Source organism: Pogonomyrmex barbatus, unplaced genomic scaffold (assembly GCF_055798465.1).
Source record: "Pogonomyrmex barbatus isolate J1 unplaced genomic scaffold, ASM5579846v1 scaffold15, whole genome shotgun sequence".
NCBI classification, from domain to species: Eukaryota; Metazoa; Arthropoda; class Insecta; order Hymenoptera; family Formicidae; genus Pogonomyrmex; species Pogonomyrmex barbatus.
This window is the reverse complement of record NW_028297111.1, coordinates 3679125-3693528: the sequence shown is the minus strand read 5'-3', so window position 1 is coordinate 3693528 and position 14404 is coordinate 3679125. Positions and strand designations below refer to the sequence as shown.

The following is a 14404-nucleotide window of genomic DNA, read 5'->3' as shown; positions in this document are numbered from 1 at the left end:
TATATTCGGTTCTACATATTCATATAAACAATTATTTTCTATTATGAAATTAAATAAATCGCGATTACGCGAACAGTTGTGCCAAAACAATAACATATCTGATATATCATATATAATATCGAAAAACTATGAATCAAATACTAATTAAATGTTATAAAAATTGTTTATTTAATATTGTAAGAAATGTTTATTTAAAATATAGATAATTATTATTTTATGCTAATTCTGGGTCTGAATTTGTGCGACACAATATCTTTTGACTCCTTGAACAACATGTTCAATGAATAGACGTTTCTGCTATTCCTTCTCCTTCCTTTATTGCACCTAGCGGCCTAACGCTAGCCCTAGCGCACTCAACTGTTGCGCGGGCATTGGACGCCCGCGAGTAGTATCCACTTGCCGACCCGTGGTCAAAGAAACCGTTCGAAGACACCGGAGTATCTTGTAAACCACCTTGTAAAGGAAAGTGACATTGGCGATCGCGAAAAGGCCGTGAGCGAGAGACTGTAAAAGGCAAGCACGGACGATCTGGATCTGGTTGGACCGAACGGAGAGGTTTGGTACGAATTGGCAAGATCAGGACTGCTGTCGACGTGGCACTCCATCTCCCAAGACCGTAAGTTAAATTGAAATCGATTGAAATCGAACACACTGCTCCGGAGGACCAGGAGAATCGACATTCGTTGGTTCCTCGTTCAAACTCCCATAAAAATTTAATTAAATACCTTGTGCCCATCTTTATATGCAATTCGCTATTAGTATATTCGGCGTCGGTAGATTTTATGTTGTTGCTTTTCTCAGTCTAATCATATATTTACTTTTGTAATAACAGGCATACTTGCACTACGTCCGAATAAAATTATATTTAATAAAGTCAGTTATCATTATTATTCTAATTCCCAATCTGGTATTCGATCTACGCCCTCTACGAAAAACATTTATATTGTATCTAATTTAATCAATTTAAATAACGCTTAGAGGGATCCTAAAGTGACAGGAATACCGACATATTACAGAATCAAAGAATTTTTTATTGGTTTAACAGATTGCAAAATCCTTCCAGGCAATTATTAGGTGTACAAAAAAATTCTGAGCTTTAGATTTCATACAACCGAAATAACAATTTAAATTTTATATATCTTCCCGCCCTTTTGCGGTTTTAAAGCGTTGACATTTGGCCTTCTAAAATGCCATACGGTTTGGCGTTTGATGCACATAACCTCAAAAATCAGTAGTGTTTACGATGGCAATAACAAAAAAGCATATTCGATTTTCCATCTACTTCGCGTTTCTGAAAAAAATGCTGCTGAAGCCACTGCAATGATTTATGTTGCATATGGAGAGAACACTGTAAGTCATACTACATGTAAAAGATGATATCAAAAATTTTGCCAAGGAGATTTCAGTCTTGAAGATGAACCGCGTGCTAGACGCCCTCAAAAGATTGAAACGGACGAATTGCAAGCACTGCTGGATATAAACTCTGCGCAAACTGAAAAGGAGCTTGCAGAACAGCTTGGCGTTATGCAGCAAACTATTTCCGTACGTTTACATACGATGGGAAAGGTTCAGAAGGAAGGCAGATGGGTTCCGCATGAATTGTCCGAAGACAACAAAAATCGTCGGCGTGACACTGCACTCACTTTGCTTTCAAAGTTCCGGAAAAAAGATTTTCTGCAAAAAATCATTACAGGCGATGAAAAGTGGATTCTTTATGATAACCCTAAACGTAGAAAATGGGTTGACCCTAGTCAACCTTCGACATCGACGCCAAAGCCCAATATCCACGCCAAGAAGGTTTTGTTCTGTATCTGATGGGATTGGAAAGGTGTGTTGTACTACAAATTGTTACAACCGGGTAAAACAATCACGGCAGACCGCTACCAACAACAATTGACCAATTTGAGCGATGCATTAGAAGAAAAGAGGCCATTTACTGACCAAGGACGTCGTAAAGTGATCTTGCTTCATGACAATGCTCGACCACATGTTGCGAAAGCGACTCAGGACCATATCTTTGCGTTAGGCAACTAGGAACTTCTCCCGCACGCGGCGTATAACCCAGACATGGCGCCTTCCGATTACTACTTATTCCGGTCACTGCAACATCATTTGGCTGATACACATTTCGTGAGATTTGAAGAGATACAAAAATGCATTGATGACTTTATCGCTTCGAAGCCGGTGAGCTTCTATCGTCAAGGAATTCGCAAGCTACCCGAAAGATGGCAAAAGGTCGTTGATGTAAACGAGGAATATTTCGCTGATTAATATTTTTTTGTTTGTTTTTGAATAAAGATTGAATTTTACAAAAAAAGGCTCAGAACTTTTTTGTACACCTAATATTTTTTTCTAAAAGATATCTAAAATTACATATGTAATTTGAACATCGCACACATTTCAGTTATGTGAAATATTCTTGTTGATTCAAAATTGTGGTCATTCTTATTTAAATTATAAAATTCTTGTTAATCATCAAAGACGTTACAAACATTTTGTAGTAGCAGTGTTAGAATTCTGAAAATCCGATTGTGGATGTAACAAAACAAATAACAAATATTTCTAATAATGTAATCGAAAAAGATTCTGAAATGTTTGTAAAATCAAATTTGAAAAAGACGATTAGAAATAAAAGGTACTACTAACAACGACATTGAATCTGGTTTTGATATAACTTATAACAATAGTACAGTTTCGTAATAATAAGTCAAATACTAAAAGAGTAAAGCATGATCTTCGTATATTTGCGTTGAAAATGATTTCTTCACTACACTCAGATGCTATCTCGAATATAAATTAATCGCATTACACGTATATTCCTTAATACAAGCTATATAAATAATTTGAAAGAAGAAATATCTTTTACAGATCCAATTCAAATCATATAGTCGAAAAGTTTGAAATAATGCAAAATGTTTTTAGTGATCTTGACAGTGACATAAACGAAATAAATTATTGACCAATCTTGGATATTATTTTCTACACGAGTATTTTTCGGAAGTAAAAAGGAATGCATTGAAAACTGTTAATGTATATGGATAATTAATACCATTAAAAGAAATATGAAAGCATTTTTTGAAATATCTAATTTGAAACAGTATTTGAAAAAACTTGCAAATATATTACAATACTAAGTAAAGAAAAAGACAATGAAATTTATAATATTATACAAACTAATTTTTGGAAATCGAAAATTTCAAATAATGAATTAATAGTTTTTCTTTTATTTTTATATGAATATGCTTTTGAAACAGCAAATCCACTTGGATCGCATGCATACACGAATTATGCGGAATGTCACATACTGTCATAATCGATACTGTGTTGCCGTGTTTTGCCACCAGAATTATATTCAAAGTTGGATAATATTTTTTTGCCCGATTATATCATGCAGATAATTTAAAATTATTTAAAAAATTATTAAAAAAAAAAGAAATTAATTCATATTTAATTTATAGAAATTTACTAATTCTAGAAATAGAAAATATTCGGATATTCAATTATCGATAGAATTTAAAAATATCCAAGTATATTTTAAACTTGCATTAATCATCGGTGATAATTTAAGATTACGTAGCATTTTAGGATTTGTCGAAAATTTCTTTGCAAGTATGCTGTCGATTGTAAAATATCGAAAGATATATCTCATATGTTGTGTAATGAAGATATCAGTGCATTATGCAATAAAATAAATTACGCAGAAGACATAGCAATTAATAATGTAACTGTCACCCATATAACAAAAAATTGTGTATTTAATGTTGTTACGTCCAATGGATTCCACGATTCTTTTCTTTCCCTAAAAGAGTTATTAATAACTTTTTTTCTTAAGAAATTTTTTAAGAAATTTAAGAAACTTTTTTCTTAAGACTATTGGTTTCGACCTTTTATTAATATGATAAGTAGACATGAAGCAAGAGGAAGAGAATTGTAACTGCTCCAACTATTCAAATATATTAGAATGAGCTTTTTATTTAATAAGAAAAGATTATTAAATATTATTAAATATTATAAATCCTCAGGATCTGTTGCAAGTATTTGTATATTAAACATACAACGGGCACGAGCGATATTGACACAATATCTAATATATAAACATCCTGTCTAGCTCGGAGCCTGTCTTACCTACTTACCTACCCCAGATTCACAGAACCAACATCTCTCCTCTACAAGAATTAGACTTTGACCAACCTATAAAAACGAGGCTCTTCTGCATAGCCATTCTTTTCCATTTTTTCATTCAGTACAGAGGCCATTTATCCGGCACTATTTTTCTAAATTCTCTTTTAGTGTGGGTCAACATTTATCAATCATTATTTCTTTTCAATTTTTTATTCAACTAATAAATTAAAAACAATGATCAAATCAACCTTTCAGAAGAATATCTCTTATTCTTCAGTAATCTCGATCTTAATCGATTATTAATCTTTTGTTAATAATGAAATAATTTCATTTACGAATTTTCATTCTACCTTCCCTAAAGTTACATCTCTCTTTTCTTTATCCTCTTTCCTCTTTCTATCCTATCTTTCTCTCCTTCTCTTACACCGGTGCGGATTATTTGAGATCTCCGAATTTCATTGAAGACCCTCGAAGGCTCCCGGTTGCTTTTATCTATCTTTCCTTTTCTTTCTTACACCGATGTGGACTACTTGAGACCTCCGAATTTCGTTGAAGGTCTTCGAAAACTTCCGATTTCTTTTACCTATCTTTCCTTCTCTTTCTTACATCGGTGCGGACTACTTGGAACTTCCGAACTTCGTTGAAGCCCCTCGAAGGCTCCCGGACTCATTATCTATTTATCTGTCTCTGTCTCTCCTACTTTCCTTTTCTTATCTTTACTATGTGCGAAATTTCTCTTATTTCATTTTTCCCTTCCCTCCGTAGTGAATCAGCCAAAAGTGCCGCTTTCTAAAAATCGACGATCTGATCGTTTATTAAAACGATCGTCGTCATTATATTGTGGAGCCGGCGAATGTTTAGAGCCAGAAACAAAAAAGTTAAACGAAATAGACCAATCAATCTACCGAATCGCTACCATCAATTTCTTCTATCACTCCTTTTGAATTCCCCCTACTCTTCTTTCTCAATTAACCTGTTCCCTCTCCCGAATCTCCTCTCATTTTCCCAATTTTTCCACATATTTTCTACTGCTTCCGCAGTAGAAATCCATATTATGCATTTGACCTTGGATCATCGACTTAGAACCCTTATCTCCCAGTCCTTTATCCTCCAACGATGGAGAACCTCTGTTTCCAAATTTTGAAATAGATTTCCCTGAATTATTCGATCTCTCAACCCCTCTTCCTGAACAAATTCAAGTCTACTCTCCTCCTTAATTTTCTATCACACGCACACATATCAATTAAATAATGTCATATTTTCATTTTTATTAATTTAAGTTTATTCCCAAACATATTTTGTAATGTATTACTGGGTAGGATCATCGCTTAATACATTCTTACATTCACACTCTCCCTACTAGAAATCCTACCCGATGGCTGCCAAAAAACGATTACACCCGCAATAACATACATGCACATTACTCGCCCACATCATTTCTCTTGCCTCTCAAAAGGAAACATGTAATATAACATTAAGCATATTAAACTTAATTTAATTTGAATTTTTATTCTTTTAAAATCCCTCGTCTCATTCTTTTCATCTCACAGATCGCACGAGGTCTATCTCTTAATTAAGTTTCTTGACCAGAAAATGACCAGCGCATGTCTGTGGAATAGCGTCATAGCGTTCTCGCATCACTGACTTAGTGTCGAGACTTATCAGTGCGCTCCGACTCGAGGGATCGCGTTTCCACGCTTGACTTTCGAGAGAGCAGCTGTTTGCATCCTTCCAAGCCCACAATACAGTAATTATAGAAATTTTTATACATAAATAATTATTAGAAATTTATTTCAACTATATGAGCATAAAATTTTGTAAATAAAGCTAGTTAATTGAATTTGTTATATAATTGAATTAATCTTTTAAATTTGCAAGTTTAGAATATGAGTATAAAAGATGAATTGTAAATAAAAGGTAAAATATTAATATTATTATGAATATGGTTTACTATTAAAACATATGGTTCTTCATTCTTTTAATTATATTTGTTATCACAATATTTGTTGTCACAATATATTTTATAATATATTTTATAGTACAATTTACTATATGTAAATTTAATTTGAGAATTTAGTTAAGAAAACTATACGAAATAGTTGCATTAATGCATATCATAATATAACAATCATAATTTCCTTATTGAAGTAGCTATAATTTGCATGGTTAAGATAATTATAACTTTATAGCTCCCAAAAATGATATAAATTATAGTTAATAAATTATAGTTAAATTATAACCATTCTAATTGATAATTGTAATCATTCTTTTCTCTCAATGCAATGACGCTAAATCAGATTATTATAGCCTTAAAAAGTCTTTGTAAAATAAACCAAAGTTACAAACTAGAAACGATTAGTATTGCAAAAATGAATTCGTTAACAATGTACTTTGGAACGATATTAAATCACAAATAACTAATCTTGTTTGATTCACTTATCAAATTAATCATTTGCAATGGACTGATAAAAATATCCAAGGACTTTCATCCTGTTATAATCGGAGAAATGCATTGCTCACCTACTGGAGGATATCGAGAAGTCTCGAACTTATCACATAAAACTATCACATAATTATTATTGGGAAAATTTAAAAACAATGTGATATATACAATAATATCTACAATACCAATTTAAAAAATTAGAGTAGAAACCAAACAAACCAATAATAATTACTCATATCCTGGATTTGCTTCATAAGTGGATTTCATAAAGTGGACATCGTGAGTGGACATCCTTTGTCTAAAAATGGAAAAGGGAATAAATACATTTTAACTTTGCAAGATCAATTAACCAATGTATGGGGATTTTTAGCATGGGAATCTTTCTATCAAATCAAATTTCTGAAATAATAGCCGAAGCCTTTGTTGATAAAGTTACTTATATATTAGGAGCGCCTAAAGCAATATTAACTAATCAAAGAAGAAACTTTATTAACGATTTAATGAAAAAGATTGTCAAGTTTTTCAGAATCCATAAATTTCATACAACTGCCTTCCAGTTTAATGGATCTTTAAAGAGCTCACATCACGCATTAGGAGAATATCTTAAACAGCAAGCAAACAAAAACAATGGGACAATAGATGGTTTCGCAATATTTATAATACCAGTGTGTATGAAGCCACAAAACATTCTGTGAACTAATGTTCGGTAAAAGAATATTTTCATATAAATTTTTAACATCAGAAGATAAGTTAATTAGCTATGATGATGATGGTTAATTAATAATTTCATTATATTATATTTCATTATATATATATATATATATATATTTCAATTATATTTCATTATATATATATATATATATATATAAAACTTATATACTTACATATATATACATATATATATATATTTGCAAAAGATTCGAAACTTATTTACAATGTACTGATTGGCTAGGTTACAAACTATTTACAATATTTACATGTGACTTTTTGGAATGTAGTCTTTACGGTAAATTATAATTGCGGTTCTATGAAAAGTTTCGCGGAATCCTTTCAATGATTTCTGTCTTGCTGTCTTTCCGCGAATTTGGCTCGCTGCTTTTCCGTGAATTCGGTGTGCTGCGATAGTAGGTGCGCGACGGTACGCGCCTTTGGTACGCGCAGTGTTAGTCGCGTGGCCGATTAGCTGATTACTTTGTCAGACGTCTCGTCTTGTCTCAGTCTTTTCTGGACGAGTTTCTCGGGCTGGAATCAGGAAGCTCCCTGCTCTTTTACCGTCAGCGATGGAACTTTACACACAAGGATCTGCTTCGGGGCCCAAGCTAAGAAGTCTTAGCCTGAGGAGAAATTTGCGTGTCCTGCAGATAGGAGCGATCGGCCAGAAGTTCCTGGCTCACTAGGAAGCGCTCTAGATCGCTTTCTCGGAGAGGAACGGGTATATCGAGATCAGTTCTGAATGTATCTATTGTCTCGCCGGTGATAGACAAAGATCATCCACCGGAGTCGGTTAATATACCCGAGTCGGCCGTAGATCGGGAATAATCGGGTACAGGTCGATCGAGCTCGGATTCTGAGGTCGACTTCGGGGATGATCCGCCAGAAGATTCGCGAAAATTCGTCGAACGCGCTCAGCGATTCCGCGAAGTTGTCGGTAGCGGGGCTAGCAGCGGCGGCCTAGCGCGCGGTCCATTATGTTTTCATGTGCCATTTACGTGATCCGTGCTGTTCGGATTTCTGTTGCGTCTGGTAGTCGACGCGAATTATCCGACGGTGGGATCGTGAAAGATCGCCGTGTCGGTGCTCCGACGGATAGTCGGTCGGACTCGGTATACATTTATATCTTACGCCGATTTATAATAAATTTTAATTACAGAGGGGGTGATTCGGGCGCGTCATTACATGATTTGATTGAGCTCATCGACTAGATACAGAAATATATCTTTACTTTATTGTTTTTTTTTTTATTTACTACCGAAAATGATTCAAATTTGAGTCCAAACGTTTGGAACCTTTTATTGGCAAACTGACTTTAAATTAAAAGTGTAATTTGTACATCGTCTACAGCGCTGATTCTCAATTGGCCTATTATTTCTCATTATTACCTGTATTATTACCTGTAATATTAATCCTTTCTATATTTTTAATTATTGTTTTTTTGTTTGTTTGGTCATGGGATTTAATTAATTTTTTTACATCGGAATATTTTTTATCATTTTGTTACATTTATTCTTTGCAAGTGACTGCCAAGTCGTTACGTTATACTGAGCATGCTCATCGTAATTATTGGCTACGTTCAGCAGAGAAAGCAGCTTTGCAATTTGTAAAAATCTTTGATATGATTGGTTTTTGTCTTTAATTCCTCATGGATCTAAATGTATAAATCAATTATATTAAAGAATCTTACAACATTTGCAAAGCTGCTTTTGCTGCTGAACGCAGCTAATAAAACTTAAGTATAGTCACCTCTCGTATTTCAGCACAATTCCCCTCGTCTATCTTATGTTCTGTTCCCATATTTCTGTGTCCATGAATATAATATTGTAAAAGAGAACATTCGGACGAAATTTCCGAACGCTCTGATAATTGGATGTATTTAGAAAATAAAGCAGCAATGCGTGATTAATGATTCTTTAACATGATTTCATTCTTTAACATTAGTTTTTGCTTAGTTTGCTTAGTCGCTGAATAAAATTGTAGAGACTAATCAAGAACCAATTATAAAGAACTAATCATAAAGAATCATTGCGCTTATTGAATTTCTTTGCTGAACGCAGGTATTTTTGTGATAGAATATAGACAAAACATGAAGCGCAATAGTTGAAAGAATCTTCATTATGCATGAATGTAACAAAAGATAAACTAAGAAATAGAATGGCAACAGAAATGTTGAACTCTGTCCTTATCATGAAATCTTATTCTTAAACAACAAATAATTAATGTTGCAAAAATTTTGTTTGTACTCAAAATATTCATCAAAAAATGTAATAATTTTATGTATAAAAATGAAATTGTAAAAGAACATAAGAATAAGGATTTCCTGATTTAGAAGCTGTAAATGAATAGTTATTATGATATATTAGGTGTACAAAAAAGTTCTGAGCTTTAGATTTCATACAACCGAAATAACAATTTAAATTTTATATATCTTCCCGCCCTTTTGCGGTTTTAAAGCGTTGACATTTGGCCTTCTAAAATGCCATACGGTTTGGCATTAGTAGATAAGCACAGGGGGTCCTAAGCTCCCCGGAGACAGTGAGGGGGGAGGGGAGAGGGGGGTCGTAGAATCCCCAGGGGGTTCGTATCCAGAGGAATATCCTCCTGAGTCGGTAAGAATGGTTTTCTTTCCTCAGGGGGTTCGAATCCGGGGGAGCATGGTTTTCTTTCCTCAGAGGGTTCGTATCCGGGGAGAGAAGGTGGATCCCTCTGGCGGTCGTCGAGACAGGTTTATTCTTCTCGGTCGGTAAGGCGGTCGCGGGGTTTCCTCGAGTCGGTTTCGCCCGTCCTCGATGCCGCCCTAGCGTTTTTTTTTCGCGCGTCCTCGACATCGCCTTAATGTTTTTTTTTTTTTTGGAGCGCGTCCTCGACGCCGCCCTAGCGTTTTCCGCGCGGTTTAGTGCTTTGCGCGTAATCTCGAGCGCGTCCTCGACGCCGTCCTAGCGTTTTCCGCGGAGATCTAGCGCGTCCTGTTTTCGCGGAATGCCGCGGTTTGTCGCGTCGCCTTAGGCGTGTCCGTGTCTAGACGTTGTTTGCAGGATGTTGCGGTTTGTTGCCTTAGGCGTGTCTGTTTTTCATAACGTCGCGATTTGGCGCGTCGTCGAGGCGATTCGCGTTGTTTACAGGATGTTGCGGTTTGTTACGTCGCCTTAGGCGTGTCTGTTTTTCATAACGTCACGATTAGGCGCGTCGTCGAGGCGATTTGTGTCTAAGCGTTTTCCGCGGGGTCTAGCGTGTCCTGTTTGTGGTTTGACGTGTTTTTTACGCAGCGTTAGAGAGTATTTAACTAGTAGTGTGGACGATATATTGTTAGTTTGCGAGATGGAGAGTCAGTCTAATATTTCGAAGAGTCAGTTTAATGTTCTGGAGAGTCAATTGAAGGATCCGGAGATAATATCGCTCTTAGACGATTCGCTCGAGCTCTCGAGAGAGATGGAACGCGAGATAGTGGAACGGGAGAAACGCGCAATGACAATGGGGCGTGAGAAACAGCCTACGATCGAGCGGGAAGAGGAGAACGAGATATTGGCGGAGGTCGAGACGCGGTCGACTCGCTCGAGTTGATGCGCGCAATGTGGACGTCTATGCATTCGACGGCGTGTAATTTGCGGCTGATGATGGCGTTTCTGTCTAAACATCCGGCGCTTCACCGAGGAACGGAGCCGATCGCGCGTATACGCGAGGTCGAGCGTATGAGGAACGCTATACGTATCGTCACTGACGTCTGAGTCGAAAGAGTTCGTGGAACTTGTACTGCTCTGGGGACAGCATGGTTCGCTTGGTCGAGAGTTCCGCGACGCCGGACGAGCGTGCGTCGCTTATGGACATCGAGATAACGAGGGAGGCTTCCTCGAGTTGGATACGAGATTACTGGGAATATCTGGCGCGTTTGAAAACGACGAAGGGGGATCTCGACGACGAGTACGAGAAGTATCTTGCGCGTCTGAGTACTACGAGAGGGAATGACGAGAGTTGTAGCAGTGGTTTAGACGCGTTGTTCGCGTCTCTACCTGGAAATAAGGAGGAGGCTGATCGATTCATTCAGTACGTGATGAAGTTGAAGGGTGGACGACAGCTCGAGGCGAGATTTCCGGACGAGAAAGGGACCGATTGCGAATTGGTTCGAATGTACGTGTACAACGTCAAGGATATAGTTAAGAAGAAGAGACGCAACTAGTGGAAATACGCGAAATTGAGAGTTCAATTTTTGAACTCCGTGTCGGATCGGAAGAAGCAGTTGATGCAACAGTTGATAGATCGAGTCGTCGATGATCTGGGGAGAGTGCCCGGAGTGCGCGGAGAAGCGAGAAGCGTCGAGTGCGACAGCGAGTAGGGATGTATCGCTATGATGCTCGCGCGAATTATCGTATCAGTATCGATTGTGGCGAATTTGCGCGAGTATATGTAAAAGAGAATGTACTAATATGTCTATGTAAAAGAATATATATTAATATGTATACTAATTACTAATATGAATATATGTATCAGAATATGTACACGAATATATGTGTAAAAATGTGTGTACAAATATGATGCCGAGTAATAAAAGTAATGAATATAGGTACGAGATATACTGAAATGAAGGAAGAGTAATAGCGAATCGTCATTAATACGCATCGTTGTTGCGACGATTAACCGACTGTGAGAGAGATAGAGTTTTTTTCCTCGTTCCGAGAACGTATGAGAGAGACGAGAATGGGAGTCGCGCAAGAAGAAAATTGTCGTAGGAGTATTAATAACGAGAGAATATTTCATTAGGAATGTGAATGTTGTGCGATGCGTCATTTTCACGCTCGCTACGCGTGACTACGGGAAGTCTGATTGCAACGGCGATAGAAGATTAGTCTATCGTTTATTTCGTCGTTCTTTATTTTGTTCTCTATTCTATTGCTATTTTATCGTTGTCATGCTTTTACTTTTTGTTCTCTATTGTGTACTTTTTAATTATTGCGTATGGGATCTTTAGCAAGATCGTCATTCGTTGGCGTGTAATCGTGCTATATTTGGGTTCGTTCGACGAGAATAATCTCGCGCGATAGAGAATAGAAATTAAAGCGGTTGAAATTTCCGATTCGCGACTCGGATCAATTCATCGCGTCGGTCTCCGCCCTTTCGCGACCGATGGCAACATCAATCGAGCGGTTCGCGTGTATTTCGATCAGCGACGCGCAGTGTCGATTCGACTCCCGTCTCGCGCGATGACGCCCGCGCGCGGGATCGCCATAATCGCGTGCGCGATAGCCGTTATCGCGGCGACTCGCGACTCCACTGCCGATAACGAGTCCGCCGCCGACAGCGACGAGGAGGCGATTCGGTTTTTGCAAACCTACGAACCTGGACGGCGATAACGTGCAAACGATATCAGATAACGCGACGTTGGCTCTGAGACACGCGATTGCGTTTTTCCAAGAGTATTACCGTATACCTGGTAATAGTGTTCTTAACGAAGCTACATTGGAACAGATGCGTAAACCGCGATGCGGCGTCAAAGATATATTGAGTGACTTGGACAAGTCTCCGAGGAAATGGGCGAAGACGCATCTCACTTGGAACTTTCACCTGGCGAGCGAGAGCGTTCTACGAGTTACCGAGGTCGCGTTCGAGATGTGGGCTGCGAATTCGTCGCTGACGTTCGAGCGCGATTCGATGAATTCCGATATCGTGATATCGTTTCGGAAAGGTTTTCACACGTTCGTAGATTCTCGGCATCGAGGTAGCCGAATATGTCCGTCGTTGCTGGACGGACCAGGAAACGTGCTAGCTCACGTTTTTTTACCATCGTCCGAAGTGTCGGAGGTGCACGTGGATAACGGAGAAGTGGCACATCGAGCTGACCGCTAATCCTGACGATACGATTCATCTGCTACATACGTTGGCGCACGAGATCGGTCACGCGTTAGGATTACATCACAATCCTCTGAAAAATGCGATAATGTACATTTTTGTTCCCTCTAAGACCTTTCCCGTGCGATTGAACGAGGCGGATTTTCTCGCCATTCAGAATTTATACGGTTTAAGAAATAAGAGCGAAATTGCGAGACCAGTTACGACGACCGTAGCAACGACCATGATCGCGACGCGCGACACGGGGGATTCCGCGGATCTGTGCGCGTTGCGACGCGTCGATGCGGTATTGGTGTTAGAAAATAGAATGTACGTGGCGTATCGACACCACTTATGGTCGGTCGACCTAAACGGAAAATCTTACGGCAGGTCGTAGTTACGGATTATCTGCGTTTTCTTCCCGATAATTTTACACGTTTGGCGGGCGCGTATCGACGACGGGCCAACTCGTATTGTTTGTTGACGATACGGTTTACATGATAGAATATCCGAGTTTCGAGCTAGTACCGGGTTGGCCGAGGAAATTGAGAGATATGAATCTTCCTCCCAATGCAAAAATCAACGCTGTGGTTAATACTAACGCGGGGCGAACGTTCGCGATTTACAACGACGAGATCATGGCCGAGATCGACGATTGCTCGATGATAGCCGTCAGGCATAATTCGTTGCACGCGATATTTCCTGGGATTCCACCCACTGTAACGTCCGCCGTTCGACACATCGACGGTAATCTGTACTTTTTTGTTAAACGACAGTTCTTTAAATATAACGAATTTACTAGAAGTAATTATGGCCGGTAAATTTGATTCAGAGATTTTTGGTATCGTGTGTCCAAAGGACGGATTGTTAGAGCAATTGCGCGCTCTTTTGAAAAGACTCACTCAGATGAGGAACGTATTTTCGAGCGAGGACGATTTAGAAGAGGAGAGGGAGGAGGAAGAGGCACGGAAGTTTTCGCATAGTGTATAGAGCTAAGGATACGAAACGTTTACGAACAGTATTGCGCGATCTCTTCGATCATAAAGATGTACGATATCGAGCGCTCGCAGGATTCCGAGACGTGCCGAGTCGACGAGAGCGATGACGCAAAAAGGAGAAAGAGGACGCTCGACGATGACAGATCGATCGCGTCAAGTCATAGTAACGCCGGTTATACGAATAATTCAGTTAGAATTCTAGAACGAAAATAATCCTTGACTAAGACGGGATACAAATTTCTTAATGTATGTGTTACTCTTGAGCGCTCCTCGCGCGTGAATATTATTCTGGGAGATAGTCATGGCA

The 14404-nt window shown here is 38.3% G+C and overlaps 2 protein-coding genes across 11 annotated transcripts in view; one reads left to right on the top strand and one right to left on the bottom strand.

The window, feature by feature from the left end:
- Positions 1-14404, bottom strand: part of LOC105429948 (uncharacterized) — a 191295-nt gene that overhangs the window by 40483 nt on the left and 136408 nt on the right. The window contains exon 18 of one of the 8 annotated variants that reach the window (XM_089073467.1): positions 6785-6863. The exons of the other annotated variants lie outside the window; for them this stretch is intronic. Within the exon in view, the coding sequence (XP_088929593.1) occupies positions 6816-6863 (48 nt within the window). The 3' untranslated portion in view covers positions 6785-6815. The remainder of the gene's footprint in view (positions 1-6784; positions 6864-14404) is intronic. 8 annotated transcript variants of the gene reach the window in all.
- Positions 1-14404, top strand: part of LOC148937254 (uncharacterized) — a 204789-nt gene that overhangs the window by 60903 nt on the left and 129482 nt on the right. The gene's annotated exons all lie outside the window — the stretch shown is intronic.